This window comes from Daphnia pulex, chromosome 3 (genome assembly GCF_021134715.1).
Source record: "Daphnia pulex isolate KAP4 chromosome 3, ASM2113471v1".
In the NCBI taxonomy this organism is placed as follows: Eukaryota; Metazoa; Arthropoda; class Branchiopoda; order Diplostraca; family Daphniidae; genus Daphnia; species Daphnia pulex.
The window spans coordinates 11,966,769-11,988,849 of record NC_060019.1 but is presented as its reverse complement, the minus strand read 5'-3'; the positions used below and the strand labels follow the sequence as shown (position 1 = coordinate 11,988,849).

General features: G+C 42.3%; 3 protein-coding genes across 3 annotated transcripts in view; 1 reads left to right on the top strand and 2 right to left on the bottom strand.

Annotated features, from left to right (window-relative positions):
* Positions 1 to 2,484: 2,484 nt before the first annotated feature.
* LOC124191485 (solute carrier family 13 member 5-like) overlaps positions 2,485 to 22,081 on the top strand; it is a 32,526-nt gene continuing 12,929 nt past the window's right edge. Inside the window, exons 1-2 of the mRNA XM_046584737.1 lie at positions 2,485 to 2,830; positions 2,933 to 3,075. The gene's annotated coding sequence lies outside the window, so the exon portion shown is untranslated. The remainder of the gene's footprint in view (positions 2,831 to 2,932; positions 3,076 to 22,081) is intronic.
* Positions 3,623 to 13,531, bottom strand: LOC124191488 (lachesin-like). The gene is made up of 12 exons (XM_046584743.1): positions 13,229 to 13,531; positions 7,833 to 7,942; positions 7,702 to 7,752; positions 7,497 to 7,604; positions 7,283 to 7,331; positions 6,668 to 6,823; positions 5,396 to 5,470; positions 5,245 to 5,298; positions 4,996 to 5,133; positions 4,663 to 4,908; positions 4,478 to 4,561; positions 3,623 to 4,397 (listed from the first exon to the last, which is right to left on the bottom strand). The coding sequence occupies exons 1-12, from the start codon at positions 13,293 to 13,295 to the stop codon at positions 4,195 to 4,197; spliced, it is 1,341 nt and encodes a 446-aa protein (XP_046440699.1). The 5' UTR covers positions 13,296 to 13,531; the 3' UTR covers positions 3,623 to 4,194.
* Positions 18,631 to 22,053, bottom strand: LOC124191487 (glutathione hydrolase 1 proenzyme-like). Its single transcript, XM_046584742.1, has 10 exons — positions 21,867 to 22,053; positions 21,606 to 21,803; positions 21,190 to 21,410; positions 20,939 to 21,131; positions 20,678 to 20,875; positions 20,328 to 20,577; positions 20,039 to 20,229; positions 19,557 to 19,800; positions 19,354 to 19,467; positions 18,631 to 19,290 (listed from the first exon to the last, which is right to left on the bottom strand). The coding sequence occupies exons 1-10, from the start codon at positions 21,875 to 21,877 to the stop codon at positions 19,132 to 19,134; spliced, it is 1,779 nt and encodes a 592-aa protein (XP_046440698.1). The 5' UTR covers positions 21,878 to 22,053; the 3' UTR covers positions 18,631 to 19,131.

Sequence of the window (22,081 nt, the reverse complement as noted above, 5' to 3'; positions counted from 1 at the left end):
TGATGAATAATTCGAAAAATATAATTTTATTCCTTTATTCGTCGTCCCCCCCACATAAGTTATGATCTAACTCGATTATTGGATGTAATAGAGAAAGAAAGGTAGTACGAACGAAAATCTTTTTCTACCACCGGAATAATAATTTTGAAGAGAAAAAAGAGAAAGAAACCACACCAACCCATAAATCGCTGCAGCCGAAGGATATTCTTATTTTTTTTTTTCAAAAATGATTTACGGGCGCCTATTTTTTTTTTTCTTTCCTTCTCTCAAAGATTCCATCGATAGATTGGTCGAGGGAGACAAAAAAAAAGGCCTTTCTTCTTTTCGTTTTTATTTATTTATATATTTTCATTTTTGCTTCATAGGTTGTATAGTATAACCAGACTGCCCGTGCGATTTATCTCTATTTTATTCCTTTAAGAAAATTCTTTCAAAAAAGCTGTTTTTGTAATTGTGTATATACAGAAACAAGTTTCTGTGTGATCTGGCGGAACGTGCGCGCTCGACTGTGTTTATTATTTTTTTTTCTTTAAGAAATTAATTCTCTTTTTTTTGGCTCAAATGTTTCTCATCATCGGAGCTGTCAGCTTTACAATTCTTTTGCAGTAGCTTGTCAATTCATCCCACACAGTTCCATTGTGTGGTACTATACATCCCCCCCCCCCCAACCACTCTGAGATTAAAGTGAAAAGAAGAAGAACAATGAAATTGAAATGAAAATAAAGGAAGACAAAATTTTTTTTCGGAGATGTATTTTTTTTTCGGGTGAAAAGGAGAAGACAAAGGTCTCAAAAGAAGACGAACAATGCTGTACAGCAGCACCGTATATAGATTTCTTTTCTCTCTCTTCTTGATATCCGTGAAATGTAGTATATGTGAATAGAGCTACTTTATTTAGAAACGTACGTATGTACAAAGCCATCACAACTGTTTGGGTTAGGCTAATATTTGATTAAATTCAACCAATGACAGCTGGGGGGTTGGAAACAAATCCGTCTCAACGCCCCGATAATTTCGACTGCAAACACGGCGGAATTCGGCTATAACGGGAACTCGCTAAAGTTTTTCGAATGGTTTCAACCTAATAGTTTTGTTAACTCTACATGTAGCAGTAGTCGAAATCGGTCATGTCGAACAAACTCCCTCCGGGTTTTTAACTATTGTATTAGATACTCAAGAGAAAAAAAAAATAAATCTAAATTCCACTCTCCAACCTAAACTAACCCTTCTTTTATTTTTATTAGATACACCTGATTTCCCTCGGAATATTATATACATATAGTCTCCACCCACATTTTGAACCCCCCGAAAGGTATCCCCAAACTTAACTATACTACGTAGCTTATATCTACTCCGTAGTTGTGTTACGCACAGGTTGTAATTAGCCCGCGTTGCAACTCTTTAATGACAGAGCAGCAGCCAGAGAGCCAAGGTTTTTTTAAATATTTTTTCCTATCCACAATCGGAAACCAACCAAACCGAAATATCTTCTAGCTCTTTCTCCCCCCGAAAAAGGTTTTTTTTTCTCCTTTCTGTCGGAAGAACTAAAAGGTATACTACATATATATAAGAAAAGAAACTTTTTCTTTTTTTTTCGGGGGGCGGACTATTGTTTTCAGTACTTTAGCTTTCTACCTTCTTTTTTCGGAAAGCTTAAAAGTTATTTTCTTAGTGTTCATCCCCCCTCTCCATTCGGAAGAAGAAGAGAAAAACGCGGAACGAATTCAAAGGCAGCCAAAAACAGACCGCACAGCAACTTAAAAAATTTTTTCTCTCCTTTTTTTTTCTTTTTTTTACCGAGTCTTATTGTTTGTGTCGTCGGAGGTAAAAAATAAAAGGAAAATAGTGCGACTGTCAGCCAGCAGCAGCCAGCACCTTATTCTTTTATTGCGGTTTACGCCGTTTCAGTCGTTAAGGAATTGGTAGAGAGAACCCCGAAATGTTTCGTTTTTTGATGGAAGTGCCGCCGGAAAAAGTGTATGGAGACGGGAGTCTATACGTAGAATGGGGGGGATATATATTATAAAGATGACCAGGAAGGAGAAAGATTTATATCGTTTTGAATTGGTGTAGTTTTACGGTTTACTACTAGATGGCAAATATGGAAAACGGTCCATTTAAAAACTCGTCGACATAAATATTACTGGCACTTAAAAAAAAAAATTTCTTTTGGAAATATACGGTATTATATCACTGAATCAGGTCGTCCCGAATTTTGTGAATGTAACCGTGCGGACTGTGACTCATATGATTACGCACAACCTTATCCGGTTTGGATCCCGTCATAAAATCTCATCAGAAAAGCCGATCCCTTTTTTTTTCTTTTATGTAACAATTTTTATTACATTGATACAGCTTCATCGATATTTCTTTTTTTTTCGTCGTGTCGGTTGATTGAATCTCAATCACTCATTCGAAATTGCCGCCTCGAGCCCATTACAGAATAGCAACAGGTGGCACCGCCGCAAAAATGGCCAACAAAATGTTTTCAGTTTTCGAAGCGATTGAATGTCTTTTGTAAACCATTCTCCTCTCTGAATAATTGCACGTGCTCCAACCGACCGTTAGACAAAGCAAACAATGCAAATGAGCTTTAAATCTTGTCTTGCCATCGAGAGACTAGCGTTGATATAATAACCTATCGTTGCCCCCATCAGCAGAGATCACGAACGAGTTCATATAACGTTTGATCTAGTGTTCCTGCGTGTTGAAACAAGCCAGTCGTGAAAAATAAAGGAAACAACAGTTAAAGTTATTCGTACACAGTCTATTTATCGGTTCCATCTGAAGGCCCAACAAATGGCGCCGTGGAGTTCCGGATTTTTTATGGGTAAAACCACTTTGCCGATTGATGTCGATTGCCACGTTTTTCCTTTGTTTTCTTTTAAAAGGATGAAATTTGATTTCTTGGTGCTTTGTGTTTTTGTTCCAGTTGCTGGTTTCATTCTGGAGCAGTGCCAAACTTTTCATGGACCTGGGACGTTGGAATAGCTGAGCAATATCACAAACCCCCCTGATGATGGTTACATCTAAATACTAGTAGATGCAGCAGCTTTCCCCTGGCAGCCAATCTTGGTAAGTTCACACTCATAACATCCAATCATTTCTTCGAAAAAACTGCCTCAGAGCATTTGTGCACCAATCAGCAGGCACTTAAAGATTTTTTTCCACCCCGCTGTGTGTGTGATGGTCTTGAAAAGGATGCTCTCATGCTTTCGCCTGATATTGTTCTGCTGGTTTTCTCTTGACCACCAACCGTGATGAAACAAATCATCCACACACACACAAAACAGTTGGGTAGTAATATTTCTGTTCTGCAATCAGCAAGGTGTGATGGTCCACGCTAGTTATCTAATCATTATTGTTTGGCTGATGCTGGGGACGGACCCAGAACTCCCCAAACAATCATCTCCCCAAGAAGCTGGATCACCTGGTCCACTTTCTCCTCCATTAAGTTTTGGTTCTTAAAAAAAACACATCCGCGTACGACGTGGGATATGTGTACTGTGAATGCAACAGAGATAGGCTCACGTAATTGTACAGTAGATGCACGGCCTTCGAGGATGGGGGGAGTTCAGAGTTCAGGTTCATTTGAATATATTGAGTTTTATGGAGATATGGCAGCCCACACACTATGATATATTAGTTATAATATGTACATCACACACACACACACACACACACAACAACAGAAAATTATTTGTTCTGGCGGATGATGATATTTTCCTGTTCAGTTTTTCTTTTACAACAACTTCGTTCTCCCCCCACTCACCACCACCCAAGAAAAGAAAACGGAATTGAGAAAAGGCGTGTTGATCCTTTTGTTTTTGTTTTACGTCATGATTTTGTTCACACACACAAACATTTCGGTTGGCAGCATCAAAATGATTGTTTTTTTTTTGTTTGGTTTTTCTTCTTTTTCAAACGTGTCCGTTGATTCAAACAAGAAAATGATCAATGGAATAAGGGAATGAAAAACAATGAAATGTTTCACGAAAATTTTTTTTTCTTTCTTATCGAATGGCGGCGGATAATTTTAATTAATTACGTAAGGGCAATAAAGAAGAGAGAGAGAGAGAGAAGGGATGATATATCGTATATAATTTTATAATATAAACAGGAACTCGTGACCATCTTTCATCTTCTTCGACAGGGAAATGTTTTTTGGGTTGTTGTTTGTTTTGGTTGTTGTTTTTATACAGAGAAACTTGCGATAAATTGATGAACGACGAAACAATAAGCGACGCAACAGATGAGAATATTTGAGACACAACATTGACGCGATTTTAACGAGGTTGACATTGCAAACGAGCTGCTGGGCTGCTCCCGCGAGTCGATAGTTCCGTAGTAAGTGGGTCCGGTCGTTGGTTGCGGAGCTTCATCTTCCACAACGTCACCTTTTTTTTAAAATTTTTTTGATCGTTGAAATGAATTCAATTTCATTCTACGTTATTAACTGTTGAACAAAACAAATTACCATGATTGTTATCGTCGGTGACTTCGTTCTGAATGGCGGGCGAATTGTTGTTATTCCCTTTATTCGGTTTAGCTCTTTTCCGCTCTAAAAACAAACCAAAAACAATTGAAAAGCATTGGGAAATGTGACGAATTGCGCAATGAATTTCGCGGTCTGTTGAAAGAATTTGAATTTGAAATAGTGACCTTTCTTTTTGGCGTGTCGGATGGCCGGTTCTGTCGTCGTTTGCCTGTAGGTTGTGGTGGTGGTGACGCCGAAAGTTGTGTGCGGATTGGGGATCTCGTAGAGTTTGATGGTGCCGTCCGTTTCGCCGAGTGAATTCTTTGCCACGCATTTGTAAGCCCCGAAATCGGCCAATCCGACCGAGCGGATCTTGAGTCTCATGTAGACGCGATAGGAATCGTCCGACGAAACCGCTTCGTACTTGTCACCTACACATTTAAAGATTCTCATTCGTTTTGTCAGTTCCTCCTCGTCTCCCCATTGTGTTTGTTTTTTTGGGGGTTCGTTCCTTATACCTGAAATGATCATATCGCCTTTGGCCGTCGTCCAGTAATTGATCGATTTCGGATAGGCTTCGATGTGGCACACGAGGACGACGTCCTGCCCGTTGTAGGCCAATTCTTGTTGATTGGGGATCCACAACATCGGCGGAACTGTCGTGCAAAATGGATCGAATGTAAAAACAAATCACGAAATTTTTCAATTTTCAAAAGGTGCGCCACTCGGCCATCTAGTGGTCGATTTCATGACTCGATTGAACTTACATTGAATTTTCAGCGGAATTCTTTGAGACACCGAGGGTGGCACCCCGTTGGATGCTGTTTAATTGGCAATTAACGAATTTCGTTGAATTAAAAAGAAAAAAAAAATATTGAAAATGAAAATGTCAAATTGGAATTTTTTTTCTTTTCAGACCTATGCAAAGATAAGGGCCCATGTGAAGCCGGCTGGCTTTGGTCAATTGCAGCACCTCGCTCTCGACTGCCGAGACTTCAAAGTCATTGCATATCAAAAGGAGAAAAGAAAAAAAGTTAGAAGAAAAAAAAAGAAAATTGAAATAGGAAAAAATAAGTAAACATTTGGATTTCATTAAGGCCTTCATTAGTTTAGTTGCGGAAACCGAAGTTGGGAGCGCAATTTTTTTTTAAAAGAATCTTTTAATATGTTTTTTTTTTTTTTTTCTTTTTTTTTTGTTAATTGAATCTGCGCACCCTCCACTCGCATTTGCTTACGAGTAAAAGATGACGTAACAAGTTTATTTTTTTAATCGGAAGCTCTCTGTTCCGGAAATGAAATAAATGATGGGTGGCACATGGTGTGTAGAACATCACACAGATCGATAATACGACTTTGATTGACCGCGACATCATCTGTTATATGGGGGCTGGGGACTATCACGAAGCACTGCGTCCGTGTATTGTGTGTGTTATATGTATTGAACGCTTTTCTTGTAGTTGGTCTGGGTTTTTATTTTCTTCTTCTTATTAATATTATTAAACGATCATCATTTTCGCTCTCCTTTTTTTTTTTGAGTGGCCCGGGACTGATCAATGGGCCGTGGTAATTGGTTCTAACTCTTGAGCTTCCGTCCCGCTCTCTCTCTCATGTTGCGCCAGATTTTTTAGTTTTTTATTTAGTTTTCCTTTTTTTTTTTCTCTCTCTCTCTCTCGTCGAAAAGATTATTAATATTATTACCATTGAATGAACAGCAGGAGCAGCGGAGCCACTTTTGTATTCGCCTCCCCTTTTCTGCCATTGCCACCGACACAATCCCTTTATTTTCCAGTTATCCCAAACACAACAAACTGTGCAATATGGTCCCCTCTTCCAATCCGCACTTCTCTCTCTCACACTCGAGTTGTGTGTGTGTGTGTTTGTACCATCTGTCGGCAAACAGATGATGATTCAATATAGGCCCGTGATATATCTCTCTTTCTCTTTATATATGCATGGTAATCATCTCTGGCTCTGTGTGCGCGCAATTGGATGAACCTTATTTTTGAACGTACGACAGAGACACACCTCGCACTTGACTTTAAATTTCCCGCCACCAGTTTTAAATCAAGTCAAAGAAGATGAGCCCAAGTCTTATCAAGATGAATGGGTGATAGCAGCCACCGTTGTCCCCCCGCCCTCCCCAAAGTTTTGATTTATTTAGCGAATAAAAAAAAATAGGCTGAAACTGACCTGCAACTCCGTTGTAGATGAATTCCGAGCCGTCTTCCCGTTTCCAGGTGATGTTGGGTTCCGGGTGACCGGTGGCCCGGCAAGACAGACTGACATTGGATCCCTCGCGAGCCACAACCCCATCCGTCGTCCCGCTGTCAACGATATTAGGAGGCACTGTTTTGTTTGCCGCGTTGTTATATATCCCCCCGGCCGACGCCGTCGACGCCGCCGCCCAGTATGTTGCACGCCGAGATGTTGATGGATGGATGGGGATGCGCGCCGTCGCCGCAATACAAATCACAATCAAATGGGGGGAGAGCCGAGAAGAAGAAGAAGAAGAGAGAACATGTGATTAGACTCTGGAATGAGATTTTCTTCTTTTTATTTCTCCTCTCTGTGCGTGTGTGTCCAGGGAAATAAATGTTTTTTGACTTGGGATGTTCTGGCCGGCGATTGGATTAGCTTATTGTGTGTATGTATATCAATTTGAGTCTTGTTTAGTCTCACCGACTACTATACGACACACAGAGAGGAGCTAAATCAATCTGCGCTGTGGCCGGGTGGTGGTTATAAGGATAGAAAAGGAGAGAGGGGGGTTGAGAGCTTTCAAAAGAGATGGACGTCTTTTCATACCCAGGACTTCCAGATAGCCTTTGCTGTGTTCCATCGGGTCCGTGTTGATCTGAACGTCGGCGTCGTTGCGTAGGAAATCAAAGAGTTGATTAGCTTTTCTGATGACATACTGTCAGCTGCCCAGGCAGCGCAGCGCAGCCCAGGCCAGCCACAGATATATACGCTGTTATAGATATACATTTAGACTTGGCGGTGGGCTACTTAGATACTGTACCTGACACATGTAGTAGCCGCGGTCGCTCGGCTCCACGTTCTTCAGTCGTAAATACCAGTGACGTTTGCTGCTTTGGGCTAGGCCAACTCTCGGATTGCGCGAGATTACCTAATCATTTTTTGACGTAGTTTACTTTCTTTTTTTTTTTCTTTTTTTTTTCAAATTTGATTGAAAATGATTGAAATCTTTTCCCCTCCATGATTACCTTGGTATGAATTGTTAAAATGGTTTGAGTGTCGACTCGTACCCACGCCACCTGGATTTGAATATTTGAATTTAGCGCGAAAATTCTTTATTAAAAAAAAAAAAAAAAATTGGTTATTTCATTTTTCTTACTTTGAAATGTTCTAAATTGTCGACGATGCAGGGCAGAACGACGTCCTTGCCGGCGACAACCGTAATGTTGGGCACGTTCTCGGCGAACGACGGTGTCATCATCCCGAAAGCTTTAAAAGAATGTCGTTCAAACACATAATCGTTACCGTTTTTTTTTATCACTTCTCCATTCCGTCCTTCTCTATTGTCCAATCAAAGAATCAAACGGAACTCTTTTTTCTTTTCTTTTTCGTTTGAAAGAAAAAATCGCTAAAACATTTGGCGCGCTATTTGAAAACCCAAAAAACTGTTGAATTGTTTTTCTGACAAAAGGTGAAGGTCTTTTGATTTATCCAGTGGATATTAATTGACAGGCTAATAAAGTTTTTCGCCAATCGTCCTTGGGTGTGTGTGTGTGTGTATATATATTTATCTTTTGCAAACGAAAACAGGGTCACCCAATAATAAGAATAGTGACTGATTTCTCGGAGGAAAAAAAGAAGCACTCTATGTGTGTGCCATTACCTCGACGGTTGGCCTTGTGCGGCTGCTTTTTCAATATTAACACGCCGGGTATATGACACAAAAGAGAGAAGGCTATACAGAGAGAGAGAAAAAGTCATTACACATACAAGCCCTTTTCTATTATTCGCCATTTTTGTCCCGGTCCGCTTTTTTCTTCTTTTTCTTGGTAAATGCTTTTTCTATATATCTCTCCACCGATGCTTTTCTTCAATGTTTAATCGCCGGACCCTTTTTTTTTTATTATTATTTTCTCCCCTTTTATTTTTCCTATCCCATAACGGAGATCAATGCCAGCCTGGCTGGCTGACACGTTCAACTAAACCAGTTCGTCTTCTTCTTGGCCTGGGAAGAGAAAAATGGGCGCGCGTGTGGAAAAAGGGAAATGTGTACGGCACCCAATTTTGTTCCTCCTTCTTTCACGCTCTTCGTCCAGTATTATGTACTGACACGGGCATTTGCATATTGCCAGTTGTTTGTCGTCTCTTTTTTTTTTAGTTAGAAAAAAAAAAACACGAATAGACGATAGAACAATAGTCCAATCTTCTCTTTTGGGGCGTTGGTTTGGTGGTCAGCGATAAACATCTGAGATGTCTCGAGGAAGAGAATATAAAGGGCTGGTGTCTCTTATTATCTCGACTGCCCATCCAATAGCTTTTTTCTTCTTCTTCTATCTTCTTCTAGTTCTCCTCTTTTGTGCTGCTTGTGGTTTTTTTTCTTCCACCCACCACATTGTGTGTGTGGGTAGAAAATCCCTAGCCCGGCACTTAAAAAAACCAAAACATATAGTCGGCTTGTCGCAATCTGCTTAAACATCACACCCCCTCGAAAAAAATAAAAACCTTTTATTTATCGATCCTTGTCGAATAATAATTCGAAAACAAATTATTATTATTTTTTTTTTCTCTCTCTTCTTTTTAAAATTGATGTTAACTGATCATTATCGGCCATTTACTACACATCTCTCGTTCGATGAATTATCTCTCTGAGAGAAAATAATTCCCTGGCGGAGAATTGTTGTTGGCGACGAGATCGGAATACTTAATCGAGGTAAATAACTTGATATTATAGATGCTCTTTGGATGCTCCGGGGCTGTTTTCGCCACCCGACACTCTGTCCGTCCCCGTTTTCTAGACATTGAACACGTACTGGACGTTAAGAAGCGATATCCTTTGCTGGGGGGTGGGTGTGTGTGCTCTCCCAAATGGTCCGGATGGCGTCCGATCCCGACTGGAAAATGGTGAATGCCACTGAGGAAATTGAATCTATCCAGTTTTCTTCAGGGGCGGGAAATTCGAACCTCACGTAATTTTCGCTCTTCCATTCCATCTTGTTTGGTCGTAGTCATTAGTAGTACCTCAACTAACTTCTTTTTGAGCGGGAGCTGTTAAATAGATGACGCACTAATGTGAGGGCGAATGAACCGCAGGGTCCTGACATTCAAACCCACCGAGTTTCCCGTTGCTCCCCCCCGCAGATGTTTCGATAACATATATAAGGGCACCGTTTGTGAAAGATGAGAAATTGTTGTCTTGTAAATCTTCTTTCCCCGGTCGGGAAATCTTAGACACATTCACCACTCAAACTCATCCCTCCGTCGTCTCTCTTACGTCTGCGCTATTTAGTTTTTTAGCGTTTCGTGTTCGCCCCCGTTGTTTGTCTAGCGCTGCTCTCATTTTATTTTTATTTTATTTCTTTTTGACGAGGTTGTCGATGCAGGAGTCCGCGGAATAAAGTTTTTCCACCTTGGAGTACCGCGGGAACCCAATTACCTCCACATGAGGTGGGTTAGGTTAGGCTTTGTGTGCGTCATATAATAATAATAATCCGGTGTGCTAGTAGTCGTAGTATAGCGGTGCAGTAATAATGTATGATACAGTTGATTGATCGATGATTTCCGGACTTGTACATTGCCCCCCCCCCACCCCCCTATCGTAATAATCATGCGGTCATTATAAACGAGCTCTTTTTGCTTGAGACAAAACTAACCCCCTCCACCTCATAGAAGTTTTACAAAAGAAAATAAAAAAAAGTTGGCATAACGACGTTAATTGAATTGTCGTCAAATCATCTCGAAAGAAAAAAGGGCGGGAGCGTATGGAATCGAATATCTATCGGCCCCGTGTATAGGTTTATCTATACGTCGTCAAGGGAATCACGATGAAGAATTTCTGATTTTTGTTTTTTTGGCCCGAGAGCCCCGAGTAAAAACTTTTTTCTCTTACGTACTTCTCGCCTATAAAAAAATCAGAAAAAAAAGAGAAAAAGTTTTCGGGCGTGTGTCATTTGCCCGACATGTTTTCGCAGCAGAAATAAAAAATAAAAGAGAGAAGAAGAAAATCACGAAGAAAGAAAAAGACAACTACATTCTCGTACACTAGAGAGAGAGAGAGAGAGCAAATAACAATAAGGTCGAGCTGCTAAAGGTACAACAACAACAACATGGCAATCTCAACGTCAACAGAAAAAAAAAATAACAAAAATCCCGCGGGATTCAATTGAGTATAGTATCTCATCCTCCCCCATACCGTTTTGTTTTTCCCCCAGTTGGACCCCGTGGGGCTCGTCGGTGTGTTTATACAGCCAATGTCTTCCAGCAGAACTTCTTGTTTTGTTTTTTTGTTCGCCAGGGTGACTTGGAAGTATTAAGATATACTTCCGGGGCCCCAAAAGTTTCCGGTGTGCAAAGAAACGTTCTATATATATATAGTATACGTATATAGTGAAGCTATCTGGCCAGAAAAAAGAAAAAAAGATGTTGCGTCCTGACAAACTCTCCTCCATCTCTTTTGTGATAATAATAATAAAATAAAAAAACTCGAGAGCAGAGCTAAGAGAGTATATATAAGATAGACGCATAAATGGGTGTAGTGAGAGGGAGGACCTGTCTGCTGCTTTTTGTGTCTATCCCGGTCGTCAATCGGAGCCCAAACACTCTCAGCTTTTTCGAGCTGACGAGGCTAGAGAGATACAGGATCTCTCCATCCTGTATCCCATCATCACACAGAGAGAGGGCCATCCTATTTCCAGTCTGGGGTGTGGATATAGTGCTCGACCACTTGACGCGCAAACACTATATCTAGCTACTCCCGATACATCAATATATATTACTACTGCTGTGTGCTATTCTCTTCTTATTTTTTTGGGGGGACTTTTCCCCGGGACTCTCTTCTTCACTTTCGAGGGGCCTACAGAGTTATTTGTATTTCTTCAGGGGGGGGGGGTGATAGTCAAACATTATTCAATAGAAGGAGGTGGGGGGGGGGTTTCGATGGGAAATATTGTTGTATCTGTACATAAAAAAAGAGATTATTCCCTTTTGCACTCGTTCGTATGTAACAATTGATTTCTTCTTCTTCCAGATAGATATTGAGCTTTTCGGCTTTTGTTATTTGAAAAAAAGGGAGGGAGAAACAATCGTCGCTACGCGCTGCCGTGTGAGAAAAACATATACGATATTCAAGTCTCCTTTATTTCTCAAAGGGTGGAATGACATTGGGAGTTTTTTTTTTCTTTTTTTGGATGGAACAATTTTTTGTTTTCTTCTGTTGGGTTTCTCTAGGAAAAAAGAACAGCTGATCGCGGGACTAGATATGAGGGGGACTCGCCAAATCATTTGAATTGTTTATAGGAGCGCGCATGAGGAACAGCAGCAGCCGGTTTGAAATTTTCGTGAGAATCTTTTATTTCAATCTCGTGGAAATTTTTGTTTTTTCGTCTTTTATCGCAATCGAATCAACTTTGATTCATTTTTTTTGTCTTCTTGTTTAACGGGATGTATAGCAAAGTTTTCGGGATAAATGAGCACAGAGAGAGAGAGAGAGAAAGGACGGATAGTTTTGCTCCTCTTATGGGCGTGTAAACTATCCCGTCCTTTTGCTCTGGCCCTCCTGTTTTCCCATGTTTTACCAATTCGATTATGCGGATCACGTCTTTCACTCTTGTCGTCATAATTGGCCGAGGACTAGTCTAGTGTAGAGACGCTCTTGCGCTGTGTGTTTGTCGTCGGCGGCAGCGGCGGGATCGTAAATTCAAAGCTCGATTCCCTCCTCTCTCCTTTTCTCTCTCCACCGTATCCCGGATAAAAGTGATGGCGGAGAGAGAGGGGGGGACGGGGAGGTCCCATAATATACAACAGGCCTAATAAAATAGATTTGATACTAGACGCTCTAGCTACGTAATAATGCGAGCGTGTCAAAACATTTTCTCAGACATTTTTACGATATCGTCTGGAAAAGTAAAAAGAAAAAACAAAAAGATTTTTTTTTGTTTTTTGTTTCGATCGCAAAATGTGTCAAATGGAACGAGGAACGTAGTAGTGCTTGCACAATACTACTCCGGCTATGGGCCGGGATATACACTCCATCATCGAATCAAACGGCCGTATTTCGTAGCTATAAAATAAAAATAAAAAACTTGCTTTTTTTTTTGTTATCCGCGCTCTGTTTAGAGTTAAATATCTTTTGAAATAAAGGCGGCGATGATGATTTGTCTAGAGCTAAAAAAATAAAAAAAAGGGGGGAAAGAAATGGTTGGAGGGACAAAGCCGTCAATTATTCACGACGTCGAGCTTGGCTAAGGAGTGCAACAGCAGAAGGCCGTGTGTATATCTATACACCCTGTCGTCGCTAAAGGGAGTTCTATATAGAGATGGGCCGAGGGAGAAAGACCGAGAGAGAGAGATATCTATAAAAGAATCCAGGCCGATCATAATTCAAAACTGCCATTTCTACGAATCCTCCCCTAGTATAGACTAGAAAAGTCGAAACATGGGCACACACTAGCCAGTTAGCACTCCGCTATTTTCCCCCAACTTGTTTAGGAAATCAACAGCAATTTTTATTTAGACGAAAATTTAAAAATTGAGATACTTTCTTTTATTTTTTTTATTTACCTTGGACAGTTTGAACGGCCCGCCATGTGACGAAACAAACGAGCGCCAATAGTCGAATGGAATTCATGGCGGGAAAAACCAATTCAGCACAAATTCATAATCAAATGGATCACCAGTGTCTCAAAACAAACTCTCACTTGATTGTCTTTTATAGTCTAAAAAAAGAGAAAAACTGTCGGCTGGGAGAGAAATGAAGAGTCAAATAATTTTTTTGTTTTTTTAAATAGTCGATATCTTTATTTTTGAAGACGGGGAAGGGGGATCTGTTGCCGGCGTCGAGGTTGGCGACGGACTGACGATAACCCTCTTGCCACACGCTCCCTATATCCTTCTTGCTTGCTTGCTTGCTTCCTTCCTGTCGACTTTTTACACGGAGACACTGCTGGCTCCTCCTATGCGCGCTGTCACGGTCGCCCGATGTGTTGTGCCCGAAGAGTCACGCGGGATTTTCCTTTCTCTCCCGATCGTGTACGCACACACACACACACACAGAGATATTAGATATGATGATGGTGGTGGTGGTGGTGGTACATAAAAGCCAATAAAAACGGGACCCCTGCTATATGTATGTACGTGAAGGGATGGAGCGGGAGGAGATCGCCTTACCTTTCAGATCGAGTCACTGGATGATGGGGAACATGCAGCTCCGAAAGAGAAAGAAGTGGGATAGGAATCAAGATGGATTGGTTCATGTCCTGGAACACAAACCGATCTCCCCCCTTCTCTTTTCAGTGGGTTGGGAGGGGGAGAGAAATCCGCAAGGGAGCACAAACATCAGATGGAAAATCATCATCTATCTACGGAGGGAGAGAGAGTACAAGAAGAAGAATGAAAAAAGATATCAAGTTTCTTAAAATAATAATAATAAAAAAAAATTCCGGCCGGAAGCGATCGTGATCCACACAGACGGGATGGAGAGTAAAAAAGAGGAGGAGGCGTGAGCCGTGAAACGGTTACGGATCGGCGGTTCACTTCCAATGGGCGCGAGAGAAACACGAGAAACTCGCACAAGTTCCTCGTTCTCTCCTCCTCCTGCTGAGCTGTTTGTCTTGCATCCGTGTACGCAGGAGGGGAAATCCATTAATGGCGCGGAAGGTTATACGTACACATACACACAGGCAGGATCTCTCTCTCTCTTAGTGCAACTCTTTTCTTTTTTTTCCATCGCCGGATATGAGGATCGAGTGATACAACAAATAGCAAAGAAGGAGGAAAATGCATATTATTCCGGCAGTCTGTGTGTGTGTGGGAAGTTTTTTTCTTTCAAACAAGAGGAGAGATTAAACTCGGCGGAAGTTTTTTAGTGCTCAAAAATTCCGTCATTGTTGTGTCGACGTCGATTGGGCGAGAGTGAAGACAAGCGTCTTCATCAACCGGTAATCGCTTTATAGATGAACCGGAGAAGAAGTAGAAGAAGAAGAAGAATGATTATAGTTTTCCAATCTCTTTTCTTGAATTTTTGACGCGAATAATCGGATTAACTTTTTTCTTCTCTCTCTTCTTGTTTGGGAGTAAAAGTCCATCAATCAAGCGACTCATTGTCATCCCTCGCCGTGTCTAACCGGTTCATCCGATGCGTTTAAAGAACAATAATGGACCACCGAGCTCTTGTGTTTTTATCGATCCTTCTCTCTCTCCTTCTTGTGTGTCCGGTCAATCATCATATCATTGAAACGGAGGAGAAAAGGCGAGTTCTCAAATCGAATTATAGAAAAGAAACTTACGGTCTCCTTCTTCATCTTCTTTTTCGTTTGTTTTTTCAAATTCCCCGCGCTCTTTCGCCTCCGCAAAATTTTCTTCGAAATTAAAAAGTTTCCAAACCGTTTTTTTTTCTTCTCTCTCCTGCTGCTCCGCCCTTTTAAAAGCGGATCTCGGAGACGCGGATCAACTTTCTCTTATGATCCCCTCTTGTAAAGCTGCTGCGTCGTCAGCGGCATCGTCGTCCTCCCCCCCCCCTTCTTCTTAGATAATTGTATAGTACCCGCGTACTAATGAATCACCACTCTCTTGTACTTCTACTGGGCGCTAGCGGTGCCCGCGCGTCCCTTTTTGCCGGCATTTGACTCGGTGGTGGGGGTATACACATCAACCACCCGCAGGATCTTCTTCTTCTTTTTGGCAGATTCTGCACATTTATCCCGTCAAATCTCCTCTTTCTGTTTTATAGGCGAAAAGTTCTTTGTTTTTTCTTCCTTTTTTTTGCGCGGGGAATTCAAAACTTTGAATAGAAAAAGAAACGAAGAGAGTCGTCTGGGCGGTTTTACAAGAAATGGACTTTAATTAACCGAGTCGCGCGGACTTTTGGGGCTGGCCAAAAACTTGTGATTCGTCGCATTATTAAGATGGGAAGGAGAGACATGGCCCAGCAGTCGTCACATGTATTATGTATAGATGTTCTGGGCGGATTTGTGACGTGGAGGAAACATCCACGCTCTAGTCTTTTACGATGTACAACGCAGAGAGAGAGAGAGAGAGAGAGATTTATACTGTATTATCGTCTGACGTTTGACTACGATTCAAACGCGCTGGATCATTGACGACATTGCATGACGGACGTCCTTTTGATTAAAATCCAAAGCGGACCGGACGGATGTGTATGCATAGCTCTCCTTACTCAATCATGATTGGCCGCCCCCCTTTTATATGTAAGTCTTGGCGGTCGTGTAACCAACAGTATACCTTGGTTTAATAATACCGAATAACCCAAAACCCAAACCCGGCAACGACAACAACAACAACCAGATCCAATTGCTCTGCGTTTTCATTTTCAATCGTAAAACTCTCAGCTCGTCAATATTTTCGGGAATTTTCCAAAATTTCCAGATTGGATTACTTTGGCGCTGGGGAACCGTGATTCGGCGTCGTAAATTAATAAATCGCTTTTCTTTTTTTTTTATCCTTACGAATACATTCCGTACGTGTTTATTCATGGCATTGATCAAATTTTCCAAATGCGTTTGACAAGGTCTCTTCTTTTTTATTTTTTATTTTTTGACGGCGCTTCTTTCAAAAGTAATCGATACATTAACTGGCGACAGGAAATAATAATAAACGCGGGTGAATCGTTGGCATTTTCCAGATTCCTCCCACACGAAAAAGCAATGCAGATCGCGCTCTGTTGAGCTGAATGATTGATCGAAAGAAGAAGAAGAAGTCTAAAAAAAGAGGCGCCAAGTTCAAATGGCCTGCTAAAAAAAGGGTGGAAAACACACGCATCTATATTAAATGTTATCCCTCAGATCTTTATCTTTTATTTGTAGCCCCCAAAAATAAAAGAAAAGGGGGAAAATGATTTTTCTTTTTTTATTTCATTTATTATATTATTTATTTAAGGGGGGAAATAGCTCGAATGTAGAGGATCGCATGACAAAGCGCGGCAGCTAGAGCTGTAGAGCAGCAGCAGCAGCCAGGAGAATGTAAGACGCGGTTGGCTGAAGCGGTCGCCTCCAGTTAAGAAGTCGGCGTCTCTAGGCGTTTCGGAGCGGCCCGAAACAACTTAATTGCCCACTCTGCGACTTGCGAGCAGCAGAGGGCTATGGGGGGGCCCTAGTTTTCTTAATGGCACGGCCGGCAATGGGCGCTCTGCCTCACGATAATAATGCGCGATATGATTGAATCAAACAGACGGCCGTCGGCGAATTATTCTCGACGGAACGCCGGCCCGGCCCGGCCGGCCAACCAACCGCACATGATGTTTAATGTAATGTCCTCTCTCTGTGTGTATATCATCTGAAGAAGACTCTATAGACTTGGATGTTTCAATGCAGATGGCCGTGGCTCATGAATATTGAAAAGGACCTATGCAGTCACAGAGAGCAGCAAAATAGTGTCAATGTAAACAGAAAAAAAAAAAAAAAACGAATTCTTTTGTTTCTTTTCTTTCCATCTGGGGGGGGGGGGTCGGTGGAAGAAAACCTGCAGCGTTTTCCGTCGTCTTATCATTCGTCATATGTATAGGCGGCCGTCCCCTGTATAGTTACATATACGAGAGCGCTGGACAAGTCCAATTCCTTTAATGGTTTTCATGTACGCGCTCGTATTGATACGGCGTTACAGCACACGCGTTCGAGTCGAAATTGATTGACACGTAGGGCTCCAGTTTCCACTGTGTGCAACTATTTTCCAGTGTGTCATTATTCCGTGTTTCTTCTTCTTCTTTCCTTTTCTTTTTTCTGTTGTGTGTCGCTGCTGCAGTCCTGAATGGCGCATCGGCCATGTTGTATTATAGGCCGCGCTCGTCGAGAGACACAAAGTTCCAATTATCGTGAGAGTTAAGGACACGGGAGAAGATAGAAGAAGAGGAACTGCGGCGGTTGTAACAGCCGTTGCGCGGCATATCTAAAATTTCTAGCGGAGGAGGAGGAGGGGGGGCCATCCTGTATATCCAGGGACCCCTGGATTTTTTATTTTATTTTTTTCGCAAAGACCTTCATAGGAAGAGGAAGTCGGCTGAAGAGTAGAGAGAAGGCAGAGTGGTGGTGGTGGAGCCACTCGAGAGTGAAGAAACTCTTCTCACAAAGATGAGACTTGCCTGGCGGAAAGGTCGGAATTGGCTTCGTTACACAAGAACGCGGGAGCCAAGCGACACACACAACGACGACGACGACGACCTCGTCGTCGTCGAGGAGACTCAAAGGGGAAAACCACGGGGCCGCCATCAATTTTTATTTGAAACAAAAAACCAAAAGAAATTATTTTGTATTTGCTTATTATCGCAAAATTGTAGTACAGGCCTTTTTTTTGTGTGCGTATCTACTTGAAAAACAAACAAACAAATAATATCAACTGGAGAGAGTAAGACATTAAGTGATATGTTCTACCGATTGTATATAATGTTGTCCGTTCTTCCTTTGAAAACCCAAGTCCGGCGCTTGTAAAAGAAATGGCATTGATTAGACGTTGGGATCGGTTGATTGTAGAGCCTCTCCCACTACATGACTACATGAATGAGTGATGATGTTATACCGCACGCACACAGCGTCGTGTATAAAGTTTGATTCGCTTATTTCTCGTCTGTAGGAGAAGGAGTAGCAGAGCTAGAGACTCGTTTGTAATAGTTGAGCGTCAGAAGAGACTGAAAAGGATGAACGCCGGGCAGATAGGAGACACCAGTCCCGACAGAAACTATACATCCACGTCAGACGGGCATGGAAGAAGGGAGAGAGGTACATGTAGGAGCAGGCAGAGAGAGAGAGGGGGGCCTCGTCAAAATTTCACAAGTGAATCTTCTCCCCCATTCCGACAACTCGTAAGTCACTCCCTAATGGAAAAAAAAAGCGCGGGGTCGGGAGGTTCAGCAGCGCGTGCCTCTCGCTCCAATCACTGAGAAACCAACCACCACCATCCCAGGGAGATTTTTTTTTTGTCCAGGCATTTTTTCCTTTTTTCATTTTTAAAGCTGCGCCAACAACAGGGCGCAAAACCTCTACAAGACCATTAGTCACAAGTATATAGGACCTTTCCATATCTTATTGAGGACTAAGTTTTCGCTCTCTGTCGTTTGCTATTTATATACCGTGCGCTGCTGGTGCAGTATAGCAGTTAGAAGTACTGCCACCGCGTTATTAGTTGACGTAAATATCCTCGCAACTGCCGGGTCATTTTGTTCCGACTCTACACTCGACTCGAGTTCCCTTTTCCCAAAATTTGTTCAAGACTTTTGAACTTTTGATGGTTTTCCTTTTTTGCTCATTTTGGGTTTTTATCGATTGCTCGTGAAACTCTTTGCTCAATTGATTATTCGAAACGCTTATCGTTTCTTTGAAATGGCGGGAAAAGAGGGTTTTCCAAATTGAATCACTTTTTAATGAGGTTGAAAACACTCAGAAAACGACGTTTAAAAGTAGAATATATTCATTGTTTGTTTTTTTATTATTACATTCCGACGTGTCAAATGGATTTATCTAATCGACTGGATCGATTCCGGCAACTTCGCTGCCTTTGCGGTAATCGGCGTTGGCGTAAATGTAGCCGTCCAATTCCAACGTAATGCCGTGAACGGCAGACCCGCCCTGGTACTCGTTCAGAACGTGATTTTTCTTCACCATCTCGTCGGTGATATCCTGATTCAATCATCCCGAATTATTATTAGACTATTGAAATCATTCTATTCGGAATTTTCGAACCTTTGGGAATCCGGTTTCGTATTGAAACGTCATCGGAAACAGTTGGTGGTGAATTTTCGGTCTGTCGATGGCCTCTTTGATGGACTTGCCGAACCACAGATTTTGGATGATGGTCTAAAAACATTTGAAACAATCAAAGAGTATCGTTGAATTTTTCGGTCAAGCCGTTATCGATAGGATAAGTAAGGGCTGGATGGGCTTACGTAAACGACGGAAGTGGTGATTTTAGTGCCACCGGAGGCGCCAACGACCGAACGGACTCTGTTGGTCGTCGCATTGACGATTATGGTGGGCGTCATCGAAGACAATGGCCGCTTGCCCGGTTTGATGAAGTTGGCCGGACTGGGCGGCACTCCAAAGGCGTTGGTCACGTTGGGCGACGAGAAATCGTCCATTTCGTCGTTCAGGATGATGCCCGTCTGCTCCGACGTGAATCCGGCGCCAAAACTGGCCCCCAGCACCCCGCGAAAATTCGATATCACACAAAACAACTTTTTTTTATTACGTGAGTCTAGTTGTGGGCGAGTATTTAGAGTTATTAGCTAACTACTTGGTCTCTCATTAGACGGACGGATGGGGATGGCGGATAAAGTGAAGCGCACACAAATAAAAGGGGATGGAAATCACATGGGATGGAATGGAAGGATGAATAAGTATATGGATTGATATTAGTAGTTATGCTGACTAGAGATTGACGGTTGTCGTTGCCGAGACGGCCATCCCGTTGGCGTCCAAAACGGACGTGTGTGATGTTCCCTTATCGTCCGGAGTGTACGTCACGGCTCCGTAGAAGGCCGGATTGTTAGATGTGAACGAGTCATTGATCTTGGCCCGGGTGTCCTTAGCCCATTCCTCTGATGTCAAATTCTTTGCCAACTAAAATAATTTGGAGAAAAAAAAAACCCAATTTGCCGATGATTTTTTTTTTAATAAGCTAATTATCTCTCTCTATCTAAACGGGCGAACTTATTTACCTCGGTAACTTGGGGTTCGAATCGAGGATCGGCAAGTTTGGTCCGCTGGGCGTAGGCGTGTTTGAAGGCCTCGGCTATCCTGTGGTATGTCAGCGGCTCCGTGTCGGATGTTCTGGCTTGACTCTCTTGAGCGAAAATGTCTAAAGTGTTTAGAATGTAGGCGGCCAGGACTCCGGAGCCCGGTGGAGGCATCGAGTACATCACAAGGTTGTCTTTGAGTTCCACTCTGACGGGTTCCATCCATTCCGCACTGTCAAAATAATTTTTTTTCAAAATAATCGCCAAAATCCTCGTTAGCGCCGATTTTACTTTCGAGAAATATCGATTTGAGTTTAGATTAATGTACGTGCCTGTATTGGCTTAAATCCTGTTTGGTAATGATTCCGCCCCTCTTCCGGATGTCCTCGACTGTCTTGTCTCCAATCGTCCCGTTGTAAAACGCCTCCACGCCGTACTGGGCGACGTCTCGAAGGGTCTTGGCATAGGCCGGCCTCTTCAAGGTTTCACCTTCCGCCAACACTTCGCCCGTTTCTCCATTCAGGAAGTACCTGATTCAATATTTTGAATTTTGTCATTTTGTGACATCGAAATTCTTTTTTTTCTTTAGTTACCACATGGAAGGCTCGGCTTTGATTTCAGCCGATTTGTCTTTCAGGGCGTTGGCCAAGTGGCGACTGACGGTTATTCCTCTTTCGGCCAACAGGACGGACGGCATGATCAGTCGGGACCATTTCAATAGCCCAAATCGTTGGTGGGCTTTCCAGAAACCGTCCATTTCGCCCGGTACGGCGACAGCTAGTCCACCTGTATTTTAATTCCGTCAGTAAAAACATCTTCAAAATTCAGATGAGGAAGATTTGACCTTTTTGCGAGAGGGAACTGTTGCCGTTGAACATGTTTTCCGTCGCCGCAAGAGGCGCTACTTCTCGGGAGTCGAGAGTGTAGCCCGTTTTAGTTTCGGGATCGTAGATAGTCATGAAGACTCCGCCTCCAATGCCGGAAGTTTGCGGATGGACCGTTCCGGTGCAAAACATTGCGGCGATGGCGGCGTCGACGGCATTGCCACCCTCAATCAAAACGTCCCTATAATTTTTTTTTTTTTTTTTTGTAAATGGGACATTGATGACGCAATCTCATGTTTGGACAGTTAGACTCTTGATCATTCATCAGGATCTTTTTATTTTTAATCTTTTGACTTTTGTTATCGTGTTGATCGCTTGGCCTACTACACTACTCGGCTGATTAAGAAAATAAAAATGGTTGTTTATCTGAGCATACCGGCCAATATCGGAGCAGGGAACGCCGTCGGAACTCACGGCCGCTGTTTGATATTTGCCCAGTCTAGAGGACGACGGAGGCCCGAAAGGCATTTCGGGCTCGTTGACGAAGCCATAAAGGACCAAGCCGAGTGTCAGGCCCAAAATACAGAGGACCGTTAACGTGCCAGCCGTTATTTTCATGACTTTTTTGGATTTCCTGAAACAGTTGCGATAGAATGAATTTGTCAAATAAAAATGAACTTGAAAGAATTTCACCAACCTGGAGACCATTTTTAGGAAATGTTTGCACTGCAATCCTCGATGGAAATTCCTTGATCTTTATGGAATGAAATTGGTGGATACGTGAATATTTAAGTGTCTGGTCCAGCACTCAAAAACAGACTAATCTTTCTATCTCTGGACAGCAAGGGCCGTGTACTAAAAGTGGCGTGAACCCGCGTGATAAATAGTCGAGTGACAATCTACTCGAGATAT